Source organism: Aythya ferina (assembly GCF_964211825.1).
Source record: "Aythya ferina genome assembly, chromosome: 4".
Lineage (NCBI taxonomy): Eukaryota > Metazoa > Chordata > Aves > Anseriformes > Anatidae > Aythya > Aythya ferina.
Window position 1 is genome coordinate 56,721,881 of NC_140300.1, and position 21,201 is coordinate 56,743,081.

The 21,201-nt window shown below is 45.7% G+C and overlaps 1 protein-coding gene across 2 annotated transcripts in view; it reads left to right on the forward strand.

Moving 5' to 3' along the window:
• The window catches only part of STOX2 (storkhead box 2), a 93,886-nt gene that overhangs the window by 19,056 nt on the left and 53,629 nt on the right, over positions 1-21,201 (forward strand). Inside the window, exon 1 of one of the 2 annotated variants that reach the window (XM_084518499.1) lies at positions 2,943-3,393. The exons of the other annotated variant lie outside the window; for it this stretch is intronic. Coding sequence (XP_084374625.1) covers positions 3,228-3,393 — 166 coding nt within the window. The 5' untranslated portion in view covers positions 2,943-3,227. Of the gene's footprint in view, positions 1-2,942; positions 3,394-21,201 lie in introns of those variants that run through there. 2 annotated transcript variants of the gene reach the window in all.

The following is a 21,201-nucleotide window of genomic DNA, read 5'->3' on the forward strand; positions in this document are numbered from 1 at the left end:
TCCCTACCTCGCTTCAACATATCTGTATGAATCCAGACATTTACTTTCTTTTATTTAAAAAAAATAATAAAATGTCTAAGATTATTTTTTCTTTTCAAAAGCCCTCAAATTTTAGTTTTCAGTTCATATGAAGGAAACGTTTATTTCAGTTTGGCCACCGAAGCAAAAAAAAAATCAATTATACTCATAGTTCTAGCCCTTTTTCCAAAGAAACAGCCAAAACTTAAATTTGGTCTTTAATTACATATTTGATTCATCCCCATAACAACACTTGACTTCAAACAATGCAAGAGCAGGAGGAAACTTGCTCTGAATTCCTCTCTTCAAAGTGAAGAACTCTTTCAGATACCACGTCAAGAACACTTTCAGCTGAAACCTAAAAAGATAACAGTGGGAAGATGGAATACAAGGAGCTTTAGCTGACCATGGTGGCAATGTCTCATTACTGAGGGAAAGCTTCTAAAATTCTTTTTAAGCAAATCTCCTTACATTTGGGAGGGGAAAGTTGGCTTTGCTAGATGGATTGCTTAGTTCTTCCTCCAATCCTCAACTTTAATATAAAAATATTACTTGCTCAAAATTATCAAACAATGGAAACTCATCCTGTTATCTGCCCCTAAACCTGCCCAATTCCTACAGTCAATGAGTAAAAGAGAAGACAGCATATGGAAATTTTAAATACTGTACTGCTCTTGTGACAATTCCTGCACATGTACAAATGAAATCAATTAAAAGTACTTTAACCCGTGCATTGTCACTAGTTCGTTACTGTTCAGCAAATTGCTATAAAAGCACTGGGATTTGGGTGCTTTGTCTGATGGTTATGGTTGGGCACACAGCTCTGTCAGTGGTAGAGCTGTCCCTGATCTGATTGTTGTTAGATTAGCCCTAAAACTAGACTCTAGTATTTTTAGTTAGGAATAATTATGCAGAAAGCCAGTATCAGAATCACTGTGGTCTTGTTTGTCACCACCACCCACCCCACTTTGTTCTGTATTCCTATTTTTTGACCTCATTTTTCTTCCTCATTGCTTATTCCTGTTTGTCTCATCTCAGGTTATGCCTCTTTTTCTTGTTTCTTCTTTAATGGAACAGATTGATATCTAGGGCTATGTCTAGAGTAGAAGAAACACTGAGTTTAGTTCAGACGTAGGTTGACGTTAGTTGGCCAACTGCAGGCTACTTTCAACCACTCGTACAGTGTGGCCACCATCTGTTCAATGTTCAGACAGTAGGAGAGTTTATGCTCTTGGGTAGAATTTAATTTGCTTTTACGTCTGCTGAAATGGGTAGGTTTTTTAGGTTTGACTTAGCTAGGTAGTGCTAACCAATCTACTCAAGCCTCAGTCTTAGATTGGAAAAGTTGAACGATTCTAGAAGTTCTCCTTATGGTTTTTCAGGTCTGAGGATGAAAACATGGTCTATTATAAGCCTTGCGTAGGTTGATGAGTAAAATTGCTGGATGAGTAAGTTGCATGATGGAAAATATCTTACATCTTCAATAGTGGTGCTCTAGGCCAGGTTTCTTTGCTTGTGTTACTTCTGCCTGTTGCTACCAGTGCACCGAGCATCAATGGAAATGTGTAGCTCTTGATGGCTTTTTGCACCATCGGAAGGAAATGAGGATGAATGAGATGAGAAAGGCCTCCAAAGTATTTCATTTTCAAAGACTTTGCTGGGTTTCATTCACGTAATTTGTATATTGTGTGAAAGGGCTGGAAGCAAAGGAAACCGTGAATGACTCTCTGGTGTGTCATCTGGTGGTAGGGCAGGGCCAGCTGAGGAGGATGCTGTGGATAAACCCCGTGCTTCGTGGCCGGGAAGGGACAGCGTCTACACATCCGTTGGCTTTGATGTCCTGCTCGTTGACTATTGTCCTTTCCGTGTTTCGACACTACTGAAGGTGTTCAATTACCGTCAAAATTACAGTCCTCTCATTTTCCATGCTTTCAGAAATGTGACACAACCCCACAGCAAGGATGGTTAATGAATTATATGTAAAAAAATGTGAACGCAAGTGATTTATTAGCTGCATTTAGAAGGAACTTAGGCTCCCCGTGTGGTTTTGGTTGGCAAACCCCTGCTTCGCTGCCGGCCGGGCCCACAACGCTTCAAGATGGTGCCTGGCGCTCAGGCACACGTACCCATGGGATGAGCCATGGGGCGAGCAAGAGGGATCCTCGTGGGCCACCAGGGCCCACCGGGCCACCTTTGGGCGAGCTGCGGGTCTGGGCCACCCAGCCCTGAGGGGGAGCGAAAATGTCAGGAGGCTGGGCGAGCCGGAGGGGGCTCCACGCACGGATGCCCTGGGGACACCCCCCTGCCCCGCTGCCCTCCTGCCCGGGGGGAGCCGGGCGCAGGATGGCGGCCCGAGTGTGCTCGGGAGGGCGGAGGGAGGACGAGGAGGGCGGCGGGGAGGAGGAGGAGGCGGCCGGGGGCTTTGTGTGGCAGTGCCCCGGGGCCGGGGGCCGGCGCCATGTCGCGGGGCGCCGGAGGGCGGCGGGGGGGTGGCGGTGCTTGCGCCGGTCCCGCGGCCGGGCGAGGCTCTCTCCTCCTCCTGCTGCTGCTGCTGCTTCCCCTCCTCTTTCTCCTCCTCCTCCTCCTCCTCCTCCTCCTCCTCCTCCTCCTCCTCCTCCTCCTGCTGCTGCTGCTGCCGCCGCCGTGCCGGGAGCTGCCGCCGCCTCTCCCCGCGCCGGGCGCGCTGCGATTCGGGTCATCACCGGCGGCCGTGGGCTTGGGCTTCGCCTCGCTTGTGTGGGGCTTTTGTGCGGCGGCTCACAGTTGGCTAAGCACCGCTAGGCTCAATCGGGCTATTGTTTGGGATCCCGGAGCGTTCACGCTGCAAATCCTCCCCCCCCCCCCCTCCTCCCAACCCCCCCCTCTTTTTTTTTTTTTCTCTTTTTCCTTCTTTTTTTTTTTTTTTTTGCCTGTGAAGCCACATAATGTGCCTTTCCTCCCCACGAATCTGGAAGCTGTAAGCCGGACCGCTTGCAAATGAAGTGTAATGCATTGTGGGACGCGTGTAAAATTGGATCATTCGAGGGGGAGAGCAAGGAAAAAAAGAGGAAGGGACCTGCCGCCCGCGCCCTAGAAGAGGTGGCGGCGACATGGGCGCAGGTTGCGCCCCGGCGGTGCCGGCGCTAGGCTGATGCCAGGCGTCGTGTGTCGGGGAGCCACGAGGCCTGGCCCGTGCGGCTGCGGGAGGCTTGGGCTGGGGCATCCTCAGGATGAAGAAGACGCGGAGCACGACCTTGCGGAGGGCCTGGCCTAGCTCCGACTTCTCCGACCGGGCCTCCGACCGCATGAGGTCCCGCAGCGAGAAGGACTACCGGCTGCACAAACACTTCCCACCGGCTTTTATTCAGCAGGCATCACGGGGCTACATGACATCAGGTTTGTAACACGATTTGTGCGTGTGTGTGTGTGTGTGTGTGTGTGTGTGCCAGGCGGCTGCGGGATGCGGGTGTGCGGCTGCGGGCTGTGGCAGTAGGTACGGAGGGGAGCCTGCGACCGGGAGCGTAAGTTGTTATGAATAATGCTCAAAAAAAAAAAAAAAAAAAAAAGAGAGAAAAGCATACATCCACCATTTTGTACCTCAGCAAGATTCACAGCAGGGCCCTCGCAATATGGTGTTTAAAATCTATTAGTCGGGTGAAATAAATGCATGGGGGAAGCGGCCGTGGCTCTCCGCCGTGCAGAGGCGGAGAAAAATGACTGGGTGCGCAGAGCATGGAGCCCTTTGCTCCTTTTGTGCATAAGAGCATGTGCTGGATATTTACTGCTGCCTCACACAGCCTCCTTTTAATGCAGTTAGCTCTAGTTTAACTCATTGCGCCGGGGTGTTTTTCTGCTGGGGAAGGAAAGAGGGTCACCTGCGATTGCAAATGCTCTCTCGCCTTGCTGCAGGCTTTCCAGCTTTCTGTGTGCTTCTGCAGTGGCAAAGCATGCTTTGGTGAAAATGACTGTGAACGTGTTTGCATTCGTTATTTGAGGTGTAGAAGGGGAGCAGAGCCGTGTATGTGGGGGAACGAACGCACACGTGCATGTATGTCCATCTGGTCGTTGCTTGCAAGGGAGGCTGTAGGGAAATAATGGACACTGCACCAACATGTTTGTGCATGGGGAGGAGAGAGCACAAACAAAACAAAAACCAGCACAGGGAAAGGCAGGCATCAGGGAGAGGCTTGGCCTCAGACGGAGTGCTGGTGCAATTTCAGCAAACCTCAGTAATGTTAATGGAAGCTGCTCCATCCTGAAATGCATCTTAATGGCCTTGGAATCCAGACATTTCATAAACACCAGAAAGAAGACTTGGGAAAATGCTGGTGGGGAGGGGGACGGGGGCAGAAAATCCTGGAAACCTTCTTTGTTGTTCTGCTGCCTGCTTATTGTGACGATCGGACATAACATTTCATTACTACGATGTCAAATTCCAATTTATCACGAAGGCACATTTTCCCTCTAAGGCTCAATTTAGGTTGAGTAGGCAGATTCCTTTAAAGGAGAGAAAGAGGGAGCGGGAGAAAATGAAGGTATTTATTATGCATTACTGAAAACGTTTCCAGTCCTGTGTTCCCCCCCCCTCCCCATTTCTGCTGCGAAGGTTGAGCCAAAGATTGTGGTTGTCAGTTAAATGCTCGCTGTGCTATCGCTGTCTCCAATAAACAGCTCTCTTTGGCCAGGATTGGTTTCTCGTGTTTTAAAAATGTCTTGTGACCGTTCTTTCATTAACCCCCGAGCACAGGGGGAAAAATAACGCGTTTTTATTGAAAAAATCTGCCTGTGTAAGAAAATTGCGCTATTTTGGCAGTAGTCATTTTGATTCCTCCCCCCCCTCTCTTTCCTGGGAAGCCACGTATGGAGAGGAAATGACAAGTATAATTTATGCCTGAACAGCTGAAGAAAACGAGAATGGTTGTGTGTGTGGGGGGGGGGGTGGGGGTGGGGGGGTGTTTGTTTTGTTGGTGCTGCAGGTTCTGAAGGCAGCCACGAAGCCAGATCTGACCAAATTGCGAAGGTTTTGGTCGTTCTGCGTGGATGTGCTCATATTCGTCACAGAAGGATACAATGCTGTGTCAGTTCTGTTGAAGGCAGTACTTCAAGGCCTTTCTTCCAGTGTGGAAAGCCCTATTTAAAAGAGAAGGAGCTCACAGGAGCGTTTTGTGCCAAGTGGTGTGGGTTTTGCTTGTTTTTAATTCTTCAGGGAAAATCTTGGGCTCTGCAAAAGCTTTATCTTGGCAAGATTGATGCAACCCAAGTAGGTGCTCAAGCACGAGTGATCTTCAGAACGAGATGTGTCACCCTGCGTTTTTTGGCTGATACCTGTGTCTTTGGGGGCCCGTGGATATGAAATGTGCTACGAATGTTTTACGGTAATCTCCGGACCCCCGGAGTGCTGTATTTATGAATATACAACGCCTTGGTTTAAATTGCAACAACAGAAGAAGGACAAATGTCATGTTCAGTGCGAGCAACCTGCTCAAGTTGTTGGAGGGATGCTACACTGGAAATTAAAATCAGAAGCGCCTCAAAGGGAGCCTGCTTGGCATCTGGCTGGACATGCGGTTGTTCTCTCTTGATGGGTAGTTTCCACGTTCATTTATTTTTAAAGGATCGTTGTCCACTGCCTTTCCAAATATTAGTTTTGGGAGGAAGGGCTCCTGTATCTAAACACTTCTGGGTACTTGAAGAAAACTCTCTTCCTCGCAGGAAACCTGTAGGAAGTCTTCTGGCATCAAAGTTGTGGGGATGGGGAATACAAACACCGTCTTTGTCACCCAGAATGTCGTAGGGGAGAAAGTGTCCTGAAACACATGGGCTTTTCAGAGGGCTGCATTCTGTTTATCCAACCATTTAACCTCATCACCATTAGCATTGTTGTGGTTCTCTTTTAATTAGATGCCTCATTGTTTGGGGTGGGGGTGGAGGGTGGGAAAGAAACCTTGGGTTTTTGCCTCAATTACTCTGGTTAGGAAAATACAAAACAGTCAAAGGGCCTTCAGTAAGATGCTAAAAAGCTTGGGACATTAATATTATGGAGAATCATATACGTGTATATATACATTTCTTTCAGCAGCACCGAAATACCGAGCAATGGTGTTGCAGTGGAGCTTTTGTGGGGGACATGCAGCCTCTAAGCAGAACCCCGCTTGCAGGGAAGTGCAGACCTCCCGCTGGCATGGTGCAGCAGACCCGGTATTAAGCAGCCTTTTCAGTAAAGCCGAGTAAAGGACTGGTTTGGTATTTCTTTGACAAGAAGCAGCGCTGGGTGGTTAGCAGTCACATTTTCAATACTTTGGGAACAAACTGCCCATAATTGCAGAAAATTACTGCGGATGCAGATGCAGTTCATGAGAAATTTAGAGATCGTTTGACAGATCAAGGGAGGTGGTAGTAAGGAGGGGGAAAAAAAAGGCAGGGAATTTAGAAAATCACACATTTTTACCGCTGAATAATCTCTTGATACGTGCTATTAAATGTGCTGTACTCGAGGGTTTCTTTAGGCCTCCTAGCAACCACGAGGTTCAAAGGCCATGCAAGGAGTTCATTGTTCATGCTGAATATTAATTTCCCAGTGGAGGGCTGACTTGGAAAAAAAACACTGAAAAAGAAAACTACAACAATGTAGAGCTTTGACCTTGCGTTGAAAAGAGATGTTGAAAAGTTTGAATCCAATAAATTTCATATAAGTTGCTGCAAGGGGGGAGATGTACTTGATGTTTTTGATGGATTGTTACTTAATTGAAGGGGAAATAAAGAAATCATATAAAACTGCCAAGCAGAATAAAACTCACTGGAACTCAGGAACGAGGGCTCCAAAAGGCCCCATGAAATAATACCGTGTGGCGTTTGAAATGTCAGAACTTCCTTTTTTCTTTTGCTTCCCCCCCCCCCTAAATAAAGAAGGGAAATCCTGGATTTTCTCTCGGTGGGGAGACAAACTGCTCGCTGTGGTTGACCCAGGTGTAAAACGTTACCAGAACTGAGTAGTGCTCTGCAGAGAAATATATATATATATATATATATATTATTTTTTTTCTTCTGCAGCCTTCGGTGAGCTATTTGGGTTGAAGATCTTGGTGTTGGAGGTGCTGTGTCAATTTGGGGTGGGGGTGGCGTGGGGTGACAGTCTAGCACACGCAGCATGAAGGAGTGTCTGAAGAGCTCTCCACGACGGTAAAAGCTAATTCCAGAGCCCGCTTATTTGAAGGTCACCTTCCAAAAAGTTTGCAATGCCTTTATTGCTCTTTGCTGTAAAATCTCCTTGCACGTGTTTCAGCGCTCTGGAGTCGAACGGTGGAATTCAGTCTCAGCATTGCTGTGCAGCTCCCGGAGCTTCGCTACCCAAGCTGAAGCAGAAGAGAAGGGTGAGAAAGGAGGTAACGCTGACCAGCTAGCCGACGATGTTATCTGTGTGCAAATCAGGGTTCCTAGGAGGAAGAGGTACCTCCCTGCATTTCAAGGGTGTTTGATGGAAGGTCTAGGGCTGCCTCTTCAGCCTTCTTGAACAGAAAGAAGGATCTTGAGAGTCAGATTAGAGCAAATTGCAGAATCCTGAGTCTCTTTTTTGCCCTTTAGCTTCAACTTCTGACAAAAATTAGTATTTGGAGATAACCGTGCGTGATCTGAAGAAGGCAGTTTAACATAATTGAGAAATGACAGATCTACACAGAGCCTTGGAGCTCGCTCAGTTCTCCTGTCCCTCAGTTCAGTTATCTACAGGAATATGTTCTAGCTTGAAAGTAGCTGTATTGTAATTAATATTTAATGGAATAATCGGGATTGCATCACCTTCTTCTCTCCGTGTGGTGTTAAGAAACACCTTCCAACTTGTCTGCTTAACAGTAATGTGATCTCTTTGCCTCCCCGAGTTCTGAATAGTTGAGGCTGTCTTAGACCAGTCCTGGAACCATAAAACCACAGGAGCTGGTGGCTCGCAGAGCTCCTTCCCCTCAGCTCCTGCCCTGCATCCTTTGCTTTGGCCTGTGCTGATCTGGGAGCCCGGCTGGGTGGCTCCGTTCAGTTACTTCAGGGCTTATGCTTGCTTTATTGCTTGGGAAGCTGCTTCTGGGCTGCCTTTGCCTTCCAGTCCATTTCGGCCCGCAGGGCATCCGCTTGCCTGGGAAGAGAAGCAGGAGCTTTCACCGGGTCCTGTTGAGGAGAGAGGAGGCTCCTGGCTTCACACCACAAACTTTGTCTAAGTTTGTTGGCCACTCATTTTTTGCACCATTTCCAGCTAGTTTTGCTTTCTCCCTATGGTTTCTTGCCAGAGAGAGTACGAAACACATCTTGTCTGACCACCCTTTGCAGAGGGAGCCCTGCCTTTCACTCCTTGTGCAGTGTTAACTGCAACGCTGTTACCTGTCAGCTGTGCCACTGTCTGCGGGCCTGGTCCTTTCCCAGCAGGCACCAAGATGGTTTCTGCACGACCCTGACTCTTCCCCTTACACCAAGCTTTGGACAGTGCATGGGCTGTGCATCCTCCCAGCTGAGCAAGCTGCACTGGAGTACCTGAGTCCCAGCTGAGACCTGTGAGCAAGGGGATCCAGGGCAGCTTTTTCGGTCATGGCAGTGGAATTAAAATCCAAGAGGAATGCACACAAGAAAGAAACAGAAGGCTGTGTGTGTGTCTGTCTTACCTAGCTAGACTTGCTCATGTTTCTATCTCGTTTCAAAGCACTCACCCTGCAGGGCTAAGTTTCAGGCTGTTTCTCCTCCCCAGGCTCCATCAGAGCTACCAGGATCCCTCTCCCTTTCACAGGCTGTGTCGGCTTTGCTCAGCCACATGAACCTTGGGCCAGGTCAGGGTGCACTGAGGGGCACGGGGATCGGGTCACCGAAGGGCTTTTGTGCAGAGTTATCATCCGGTTCTGAATCGGAGTGCGTTTCCAGGTGTGTTTTCTGCAGTCCTGTGGTTGAAGTAACTCATTATATGGGAGCTAGACATCACGATAGCTCACTGATGATACAGGAGGCTCCTCTTTCAAGAGCAGACAACTGCTCGGGACAAACACAGCACCGATTCATCACAAATAGCTCCCAAGCTGTCACAGGTGCAGAAGCTACACTTCGCCTTTGTTGGGAGGTTTTGATAAACCCGAAGGGTGTTGGATATCTGGCCGTTCTGGAATCGAATTGCAGCCACATCTTTGCAAAATGCATCACTTGTTGGAGGAGGCTGAAATGTGAGGATTTTGCAGATCACCTTGGTTTAGGCCGGTGACCTGTGCAATTGTGAGCAACAATAACCCTTCGTTTGCACAGAAGTGAGTAAATGAAGGGTAAACTACCATCTTTGTAAGGTTCTGTATACGGGTAAGGGAAGTATAAGTAGAATCAGGTGAGAAGAATGAAAGGAAGATATTTTTCTAGGCATGCTGTAGAAGTCCTCCAAAGTCTGGGGTTCCTTTTCGGTGTTTTGGGGAGGCTTGTTAGGGTGACTTTCATAATCCATAGCAGGTTGTAGAGTGTTACCATGAATAGCACTGAAGCTGAGTCAGCTTCCTGTCATCTAAACGCTAGGCCATGATGCCCAGCCTGTGACTGAAACAAAGCAGTGCTGGAAAATATTTTCAGGTACAGTTTATTCCTGGCTCCTCCTCCTCAGCATGCTCTAACCTGGCTGGAAAAGGCCGAGCAGTATTAGAGTCACAGTGAAAAATTGTCAGATAGCTTAGAGCTTGTGTAAGAATTTCTAAATAATACAATACTTTTTTTTTTTTCTTTTTCTTGAAAATTAAAATGATACATTGCATTATTTTTAAATGATCAAGCTACCGCTAAACTATCAAAACTGGATATTGGATGCTTCGGTGGAGTGGATGTAGATCCGGGCTTAGATGTGCACAATGGATGCCCTTTGTAAGAAGTATCTAAGAAATACTTGATGCAATTCTGTCCAACACCAGAAAAAGGAAAAGGAATAGTATTGGTAAAAAATGAGACCTGAATGGGTACTCTACCAGTGCTGTTTTGTATCATGCTCTTGGACAATACATAGGCACTGGGATGATGTTGCTCTTGCACAAACAGACTGCAGGGAATGGGAAGAAAGGAAGACACGACTTTATAGGAAGCGTATTTGGGCATGCAGTATGGTGGCGTGGGTAGAGCAGTCTAGTTTAGACAGAGCCCTGGGGCCTGCTGGCAGCTCCTAAAGCACTCTGCAGAAGGTAACCGAAAAAAGGAAAACTTCTTTTCAGCAGGCTTGAATTCGCTGTAGAAAGCCTAGCAAGTTCTCCTTGCCCCTTCCTCCAAGAGACCTTAAGAGATGAGAAGGTGAGGGAGGTGATCCCACTTGTGTCACTGGTTGGCTTTGCTTTCCGCAGCTCTTGAACCATTTCTGCAGCTCAGTGCACTTAGGTGGTCATTTGTTCAGTAGAACTGTCCTTTGCTTTGTGCTGCCAGGCTGCCTGTCACAAAAGAGGGACTGTCTCAACCCAGGCCTGGAACTGATAACAGAAGATTCTTACAGGGTAAGAATGAACATCCAGAACAGGTGTATTCAGTGTGAACAGAGAGGTCCTCCTGCAAATGAAATTCTCCCTTCCATCAGCCTTTGGACACAACGGCATTCACAGGAATTTTCCATCTCTCCTTTGTGCAAGCTGGAAAAGAAACCTTGCTTGTGCCAGCAGTAAGCGATGTGGAGTGCTGGTTGTTATGTACTGTGTTAGCACTTCTACCATGTCGACCAACTCCTCACAACCCAAAGGTAGCTCTGCTTTTCAACGCATCGTAGAAGATGCAATTCCTACGATTTTTAAATTATAGGAGTGGTTCCTTTCCTTCACTAGAGAGCAACGTCTGTAGGGAATAGCTAAAACAATTTATTGCTGACACAATTTATTATTATAAAAATCAAGTTTTAGTGTTGAACAAATAAATCTTGATGGTTTTATTGGTTCTGATAGGATGTGAAAACAACACAAAAGAGTAGGATGATGGGTAGCAGATGGGTAGCAAAGAGCATCCCTTGTACCTCACTCTGGACTCTGTCCTCTGCCTGGTGTTCAGGTCCATGAGGTACCTTGCGCACCCATATGCAGGTTAGAAACCTGCACTTGGTGGTCTCAAAGCACCTCTTTCTGCTACCGTTTTCTGCCCCAGTTGCATCATTTAAAGGAAAAACTGAATGGCCCTTTGTGGTGAATTTGACCTCGGTGTTTTGAAGCACAAGGAATATAATAGACAATTCAGCAATCCTTACTTAATGTGGCCTGGCAAAGGCAAAGTTCAGTAAGAAAGCTGAGTACATCATAACACAGGAAGCAGTGTTGGGAGAACCTAGATTGTATAAACTAATTTTCATGCCCATTTGTGTTCTTTTAATTTCCTTCATAATTTCCTATGAATTTCCTGTTGATGACCTGTGATGACCTAGTTTCAGAGGATGAACTTCTGACCATATGCGATAACGCTGTAAATGCCATAAATTGAACTGCTTATCTCACGGGCAAGTAAGATGATGTGCTGAATTTCACTGTGGTACTTCACTTCGCCTCTGAAATTTCCACAGCGTTTTAGAGCAAAGGATCAATCCTCGTTTTCCTAGGATATTCTAATTCTGCTCTCCAGAGAATTTACATTCTTGGATCATACAGTGACCTTGTTTTACTACACATAAGCCTTAATCTAAATATTTTTTTAAGCAGGGTGAAACGGAAATATTTTTACAAGGTTTTCTTAAGATCTTTGTGCTTTTAGGTGTAAATCCTGCATGGCCGTCTGGGTGGGTAGAGGGAACAAAAACTTCAGAGGAAAAGGTTTATTGGTTTTAACGCTAAGTTTGAAACAGCTGCAACCCCCAGGTGCAAATCGGGCATGGCTGCAGAGCATCTCTGCTGGGAGACGTGGAGGGTTCACCCAAGGCCCTGGTGTTACGGGGGCCTTCAGCCTCGTGGGTTAACTTCAGGGCTGGCTGACTAAGGGGGAGCTGGGCGGTGGGTGGGAGCAGCAGGGCTCGCGGCTGTCACGCAGCCAGGCCTTCCTGCTGGTTGTCCGCTCGTGGGGCACTCGCAATTTCGGGAGTGAAAGCTTGAAACCGTATTTGCATGGGGTCTCTGCATTAGTGTTGACCTGGTTGGAATGTTTTCACAGAATAAAGAGGCAAAAAGAGGAGAGGAGAGGAGAGTTGAGTCAGAAGGGGCCTACAAAATGGCGTCCGACGACGCGAGACGAGGAGAGGAACCTCCAAAGATCACGAAGCCCAACTGCCTGGCCGGCTAACTGAAAGTTGAAACATATTATTAACAGCATTATCCATTAGTTTCTGCATTTAATTGCAGAAATATTCTCAAGGAACTACGAGTATAAAATTAAGGTGTCTTTTGGAGACCTCATTTTAGAAAGCAAGTTCTTAACTGCCACTTTTCACAAGCGAGTGCGCTAGCTAGATAGATAGCTGTTTGTTTTGGAGATGTGTGCAGGAACTTTGTGTGTGCAGATACATGGTCTGAAGTGTTGCCCTATTTATTACATTTTTTATGTTGCTGACTAGTAGTGTTGCAAAAGTGGTCTCTGTGTGGATGTGCTACTCATTATACACCAGAATACACACTTGAGTCCCCAAGGGTCCCATTCTGTCCATAATGGAAAAGTACACACATTTTTGTCCAACTGTTCAGGTAGGAAATCTTACCTGCCAGCAGCGCTGCTGTTCCTCCACAGCCAACGTATGTACCTGTCTCTCTTGCATGTATTCTTTGCCTACACTGGGGAATTATAAAGGCTGAGGAGCGAATAGCTCCAACTGCTGAGTAATGCTCCCTTTTAATTGAAGTCTGCCTTTGAATAAGGGTCATAGATCGGAAAGCCAGAGAAACTGGGACAGGCTAACCAGAAGCAAGGGCGGGTGTGATGGCAGCGAACAAAAAGAGGAATCAGGGTCAGCATTGCTGTTCTGCTGGAGCAGGCGTGTATCCTGGCGTTCTGGCCACGAGAAGTAGGCTCCCCCAGCTCACCTTTAGATTTCAATGGAAGTCATTTAGCTCACTGGATTTAAATCAGGACCATTGCACTTGAGTGTCTCTGAGCTCATTTCAAAGGATAATGCTTGATGTAACTTTTTTCTGCCTACCAGAAGATAACCTCATTCAGCTTCCATCCCACTGCTGATTCTTCCAAATGGAGTAATATGCATGCAACAATGCAGTGCACTCAGCTTTTCATGATATCCCTTTTTCTCCCAACAGTTTTCACTTTTTTACATCAAGAAATGTACACAACTAAGATGAAGTGTTTCACTGTAGTGTGCCTTTAGAGTTAAATAATGAAAAGCTAAGTTTAAAAAGTTGAGGAAAAAGCTTTACCTTCCTGTATCATTGTCATTCAGTCGCTAGCTAATGGGGCACTTGGATAGGACAGTGTATTTCAAAAAGAAAAGCATAGAAAACTATGTTGACTGATTTTACTGGTGGTTTGGTGTCTAACCAAGGTCTGTAAACACTAATTGAGGCAAAACTGTCTGGCAGTGCAGCAACCTTTGGGAACTGTCATTTATCTCAGTAGCAAGTTAGCTTCAAACCCAACATTCCGTAGTGGAGCATTTGACCCAGGTATCATATTCCTAACTGAATGTGTTATGTGATTGTTGTGCTTAATGTTAGAAAGGCTGTTTTGTCATGAGGACCAGCAAGAACAAAGGAAAAAAAATCCAAACCCACTCTGGTATATGTTGCCGTGCAAAGGTGGTGTATGAAAAAAAGTGCAAGAGCTGGAAGGAGTGTGGCTAGGACAAAAAGGCTGGCTAGTTCAAGGGATTAGATAGGAAAAATGGTGTGAAAACTGGGGACTCTGTGATGATATACCAAAGAATTTCTGATTTTTTTAAGGTGAGAACCAGAAGTAGCTGTATGAGATAAGGCCAAGGTCTGTCTTGCCCACTGTGCTGTGTCCAGTTGTGACCACAGCCCTGGGAACAGGTGCCCTGGGAAGAGGAAGAAGAGAGCAGTGTGGTACTTTCCCTGCCTCCAGTTTTTTCAGGCCATGCAGTTTAGTAATCATCAGCAAGTTTCTCTTGCAGGTACACTCTGCAGTACCAGTGGAAGTGTTAGGGCAGTGACAACGGCTCGCCTGCTATATGAGGAGCGGCCCGTTGGCAGCCCTGAGTTGTGTGCATTATCAGTGCCATACTTGTTTAGGTCTCGTCCTGCCCTGCTTCACAGTATTTCTCACAAACGAAGAATAAATGTGCTTGTGAAGAAGTTCTTGAGGCTCCTGGTATTTTTGGTGGTGGAATAGCAACGTATCAGCCGCTAGGTCAAGAGGCAACATCAATCCTCTCTCTCCAGATACAACACACACAAATTCCAGATTCCTCTAACCGGGGTATTAATAGTATGCATGTCATCACACATTCTCTATTTAAGTAAGATAGGTTGTGAGGTCATGAAGGAGCAGTTGCTCAATTATTTCTACGATTCCACTTATTCCTGCTTACAGTTTGTTTTATTCCCTTAGTCCCTCCCTTCCCTTCCCCTCCGAATCCTGAGCATCATGGGCTGTTTCATCTCGAAGGTGACACATGCCTAGATGAAAGGCTTGCATTAAGCAGAAACTTCTTGTTGTATCAACTCTTGACATTCCCAAAATGTCAGCTCTTGATTCACATTGCGAGCAGGGTCTGGTGCCAAGACACTACCAGCTTCAAGTCTTCCACTTATTAATCAGACAGAACGGCTGGTTCAAGACAGAGTGGTCCTGAGGAAGTACTGCAGAAGTGGATCCTGTGGGATCCTTGTTGGAGCAAATGTGTTTGGTGGTGGCGCTGGTGGGCCACGTCCACCTTCAGACGCATCTGCTCCCTTCTGTTGTTACCATTCAGGTAATTTCTTCTCGTGTTCTTGCTGCTCAGAAAACTGCAGTGCTCTTTCCATTTCCCTCACGTATTCCAGGAACTCACATGGCAAATGGGTGCTAGCTGCTTGCTTCTTGGTCTCACACATCAGGAAAAGCTAAGTGTAAGCCCCAAACTCAGACACTCTGCAGGAGAACTTCACTGCATAGCAAAAGGGCAAATGGTGGAAAGCAGAAGGAGCTCTTTAATCTCACTTCATGAAACAGGTAAAGGTTGTATGTTTGTGTGTACATTTATACATATGTACATATACTAATGCACATAGCATAAATAATTATGTATGTTATATATCATTTTACCTTATATTTACATGCTTTTAAAGATTGCTGTCTTTAATCTTCACCCTCCTGCTGAAGTTTTTATGTTCCACTTGCTAATGTAGCACCAGAGCATGTCCATTTCATGTATTCTATATGGAGAGGCAAAATTTTATACCAGCCTGAGTGCATTTTGTTTATGCTTTGTACATATCTGCAGGTGTTTAATTTAGATGTGCGTGCTGTTAGTAATTATAATTGATGTTGTAGGTGTTTTTCCTAGCAAGACCAAAATACAAACACTGGAAAAACAATGCAAATGGTAGAAAATATGTAGGATGCAAAACAGTAAAAGTGACAGAAAAGTGATGAAATTTAAGGAAATAGTTTTTAAAAAAATAAGAATTTGGTCTCAGCAATCTTAGAATCTGTCACTTCTTGTTTGCTTTGCAGGAGTGTTGCTAACCACCACTGTACCACTCAGGTTCTCGTGAGATTGTTTTTTGTTCGCTCCAGCCTGTGATCTAATCTCTTTCAAGTGTGTTCTTAGGCAGAATACACCGAGTAACTCCCATGCAGATGATTTAGAGTCTGAAATTAGTATTACATATTAAAAAGTTTAGCATTTTAAATTCTAGTGCACAATAACAACAACATGTCAAATGTTCCTTACGGGAAGTAAAACCTGTGTTTTATGAACTCTTGAAAAAATTATGTACTTTTAATCTGTGTTAGCTAACCTAGAAGCAACAGCAAAGGTCAAATGTTAAATCTTTAATTTGGCTTTCCTAATTATAGGATCACTGAAAATGACCTGATAGGTCATGGGGCCTGATTCTTTGTTACCTATGAGTGCAATTCTGCGGATGTTAACTGAGTTGTTACTAGTTTATTTTAGCATAAGAGCAAAAGGAAGGACCTTCAGCCCGTTTCTGGCCAACAGGAGAATAGTTTCTTCAGACAGAAAGGCAGGCAACAAATTGAACTTCACCAGGTGACCCGCAAAGGGTCAGGGCGGGCCAGGGTTCAGCACTGTGTAATAATTTGTTCGTTAGTGGTGGTGGTGTGAAAGCGGTGGGCTTTGCCTGGTCCTGCATGCAGCTGGAGACTGGTAATCTTCTCGCTAGGGGACCAAAGCTCTTGGTGCTCAGGTGGAGGTGAAGACGAAGACTCCGGGGTACTTTGGTCAAAGTTATGTAGGTTAGGGAAGGGGAAGGAGAACTGGAGCATCACGTGGCTCTTGCTGAGTCGTGCAAGCAGTTCTGAACCTGGGGTAAGAAGACAGGTTTTGTGGCAAGATGTCACGCCTTGCTAGATCATGCTATGGTGTGACATCAGAATTTACCATTCTCTCTTATGCTGAGCCACCATCTCCTTGTGGCAGTCTCTCCCTTTGATTTTACCAATGGTTTGGAGGGCAGGGAGTTGGACCAGAGCCTGACACTTAGGAGAAGCGAGAGTAATTCCAGGTCTGGAAGCAGGCGGTAAACTCTGGTGTTCAAAGGGAGACCTCTCCGAGTGGAGGCTGCAGGGCTACCCCCAGCAGTTACTCACAAGTAGCTATTGAGGTCAAGAAAACCAGGAAGTTTTTGTGAGCCGTGGAGCTTCTGAAGCCCTGCTTCCTGTGACTTTCTTTCATAAACCTTCCCTCCCTTGTGGGTGCTCTGATGTCTCCTTGCTTGGCTGAGCTTTGGCTTCAGTCATTTCCTCGGGAGATCTTGTGATGGGTCACTGAGAGTTGTGGGGACGGAAGACCTTTGCATGGTATTGTCCAAGAGATTGAAGAGACAGGGGTGGAAGAGCTGATAGCATGGGGCTGAGAGACAACACCGTGAAACCAGTCCCGTCCCGTCCCGTCCCCCCAAAAAAAAAGTATCCAAGAAACATACAGGGGCCCTAACTTCAGAGCATTTAATTTACTTAATAGTTAGATTATGGAAAAAATACCGTGTTAGGCTACACCCAGATCATTTTGTTACGAGCAAAAGGTTTATCTTGTTAATCCCAATTTCAGAGCTCTTCAGGAACAAATTGTTGAAGATTTCCCCCGTCTTCTCGGCAGTGAGAAGGCGTAAGCTGGGTAACTCCCAGAAGCCTGTAGGCTGTTGTCTCTGCTGCAAAGCATAACTGCCCCACTGGTGCTTTGAGGGAAGGGTGATTTATTTAATTCAGCATCAAGTGGAACCCTGGACTTGGAAAAATTAATGGAATGTACCACAAAAAATGCCGGAATATTCATCAGAATTTCACAACTCTGAAACAAAATACACGAAGTGCAGTGTTAGCAAATGTTTATATAAAACACGCTGCAGAATTACATTGAACAATTACACCTCTCTTATCTCAGGCACTTATCTCTCGCTAAAGCCAAGTGGCTTGCAGGTTTAAATTGCTCAGTATTTTTGAAGTCAGTGTGGTAATGAAATATGCTAAGCAGCTGGGTTTGATGCATGAGCGTTTGGGGTAATTTTTTTGGCCTGACTACTTTTATCTCTGAAGACATAAAAATAATGTAGTCACAAGGAAAAAGCCAAAGTCTAATGACTTTAATTGCAAGGAGGTGATGTTCATAGCTGCATTTATATGTTCTTTCTAGCATGTAGAGTCATAGAGGCAGAGAATATCCCAAGCTGGAAGGGACCCATAAGGATCATCAAGTCCTACTCCTGGCACTGCACAGGTCTAGCCAAAAGTTCAGACCATGTGACTAAGTGCACAGTCCAATCGCTTTTTAAATTCAGACAGGCTTGGTGCAGTGACTGCTTCCCTGGGGAGCCTGTTCCAGTGTGCAACCACCCTCTCAGTGAAGAACCTCTTCCTGATGTCAAGCCTAAACCTCCTCTGCCTCAGCTTAACACCATTCCCGCGGGTCCTATCACTGGTGTTTACAGAGAACAGGTCACCTGCCTCCCCACTCCTCCTCACAAGGTAGTTGTAGACTGCGATGATGTCCCCCCTCAGCCTCCTCTTCTCCAGGCTGAGCAGGCCCAGTGCCCTCAGCCGCTCCTCACACATCTTCCCCTCTAGGCCCTTCACCATCTTCGTCGCCCTCCTCTGGACACTCTCCAGCAGTTTAATGTCCTTCTTGTGCTGTGGTGCCCAGAACTGCACGCAGTACTCGAGGTGAGGCCGCACCAGCACAGAGCAGGACAATCCCTTCCCTTGACCGACTAGCAATGCCGTGCTTGATGCACCCCAGGACAAGGTTGGCCCTCCTGGTTGCCTCCACTGCTGGCTCATATTCAGCTTGCTGTCAGCCACAACCCCCAGATCCCTCTCTGTGGGGCTGCTTTCCAGTGTCTTGTTGCCCAGTCTGTACGTATAGCCAGGGTTGCCCCGTCCCAGGTGCAGGACCTGGCACTTGCCTTTGTTAAAATTCATGTGGTTGGTGATCGCCCAGCTCTCCAATCTGTCCAGGTCTCTCTGCAAGGCCTTTACACCCTCAGCCGTGTCCACAACTCCTCCAAGTTTGGTGTTGTCAGCAAATTTGCTCAGAACACCTTCTAGTCCTACATCCAAATCATGTATAAAGACATTGAAGAGGACTGGCCCTAAAATGGAGCCTTGAGGGACCCCACTAGTGAGCATCCACCAGCCTGATGTGGCCCCATTTACCACAACCCTTTGAGCCCTGCCCGTCAGCCAATTGCTCACCCATCGTATGATGTTTTTGTTAAGCTGTATGCCAGACATTTTGTCCAGTAGGATCCTATGGGAAACTGTGTCAAAAGCCTTGCTGAAGTCCAAAAAGATCACATCAGCTGGTTTCCCTTGATCAACTAGATGGGTGATCACAAAAGGAAATCAGATTTGTTAGGCAGGACCTACCCCTCATGAACCCATGTTGGCTGGGACCAATGACTGTGTTGTCCCCCAGGTGTGCCTCAGTAACTTCAAGGATCATCTTCTCCATAATTTTACCAGGCACTGACGTGAGACTGACAGGCCTGTGATTGCCAGGGTCTTCTTTCTTGCGCATCCTGAAAATTGGCACAACATTTGCCAGCTGATGTGTATCTCAATGTAGCCATTCTTGGAGGTCCATAATAATATAAATGCAAATGTGGATATAGCTAATAAAGTCATATAAGTATCATATGAGGGTAAATCCTATGCTCCCTCTTGTCACTCCTTTCCCAGCCCCAGAGGGGGCTGTGGCCAGGGGCAAGGTGGCAGGACTTGGGAGACCCCTCGTGTGAGGAGCCGATGGCCTGCCACCAAGCCTGTCTGACCGAGCTCCTGTGAAAGCAGCGTGAGTTAATTTGCTGGATGTGTCTTGGCTCCTGCTGTGCTGTATACTGTCAAAGCTGCCTGAAACCAGCTCGGAGCTACAGTGAGGATCTAACAAGGCATGGCTTCTTCTTAGAGATCTAGAAAACATAGTTATAGTTATAGTCTCTATTATATATATATATTATATATATATATATATTATATATATATATTATAATATTTTATATATATATATATATAGTCTCTATAGTTATAGTCTCTATTGTGATTGCAGCTATAGTTTACGTGGAGGAATGAATGACATTAGGGAACCAATTAATAGTGGATATATAGCTTTTCTTAGGATAAACCAGCCAGCTCTTCATCTGGAATTAGCAAATGCTCCATGACTCCCAGCAAAGTAAACCTCAGAAATAACACAGTCTAACTTTGGAGGCCAAAGGCGGGATGCACTTTCTGATGGTTCTCAAAACAACAGCTGTAAGGAACAAGTAAAGGTGTTTTTAAGGTCTTAACTGTAAATGCACATGCTTTTAAGTGTGAGGGTTGTTTTTTTTTTTATTAATTTCAAATCCAGCATTCCTGTTTTTGTCATCTTGATTTAATCAGAGATTAAGTTTTCTTCTTTGTTCCCTCTTGCTCTCTTCCACTCTTCCATTTCACTTCCCATATTGCAATTGGAAATAAATAGAAAGATAGATACCACAATTCCTGATTTTACTCTTTGCTGAGACTAGTGAAGCCAAAAAAGCAGGTACTTCTTCATGACCGATGGGGCAAGGAACCCAGCAACTTGGTGGTACTGATGTGCTTGTGCTGGTGCATTGCTTAACACCTCCTTCCATGTCTAGTAGTACTTTCACAGCTTCCATGTTGTGATTTTTACTACCCATCCAGCCTTACCTCTTCAGGCATTGGTCAAGCGGACTTCAGGAGCAATATGGTATTCAGAAATTCCGATTGTACATCTGGTTCTTGAGAGAAACAGCTTAGCATCAGTTGTATGAAGAGGAATGTGTCTGCCTGGAAGAAGCTGAGTTCAGGTACTTGGAGCAACAGCCTTTAAGGGAGAGTGGACAAGTATTTCAGGGACCCTAAGCCAAGTGTACTGTAGTATCAGTAAGTTGTGCTTCTGCAGGTTTTATGTTGTTTTTTTTCTACCCTCAAAATGTCACTGATAAACGTTCCTCACATTAAGAAAATAAGCCATGTTTAGAAGGTGGTGTCACTAAGAGAGACTGGATTTTTATTTATTTTCTTCATTGATACCTTGAGGTGTTACCTCAAACTTCCTCAGGCATCTCAGGACCGTCGGTGTCCTCACAGTGAATGGCTGTGTTGTGAGTTATTAAAATAAAGCTCTTACCTCTCGTTGTGTGCTTTGCCTGCAATTTTAGGGTTCCCGTGATGTTTGAGCTGTTGGCATGGCATGTTTTGTTATCGGTGGGTAGCTTGTTTTGGTTGTTTTCACTAATCTGTAGCCTTAGTGCTGGGTGGGGAGATAATGTAATCGTGTGTTTTTTGCACAAGCAATGTGATATATCAGCTTCCAAGGTGACAGTGATACATTGAAGTAACAGTTTAAAAACTATTTAGAGGCAAATACAGGTTTGTAGTGTAAAATTGTTAGCTAGCAACTGTATTAAAATAATCTTGAATTTGTTTACCTAGCTTTGTATAGTAGGTAGCCAGGAAACTTCATCCCAGTGATAGCAAGTCAAGTGTTAAATGATCTGGGATGATAGCTTTCCCCCATTCTTAACCCATTCACTAAAAAGAAGGAAGAGAAAAAAGAAACCAAGCATTAAGGTCGAAATACTGTGACCTTCAATCTAGTCATCATTCTGTGCAAAA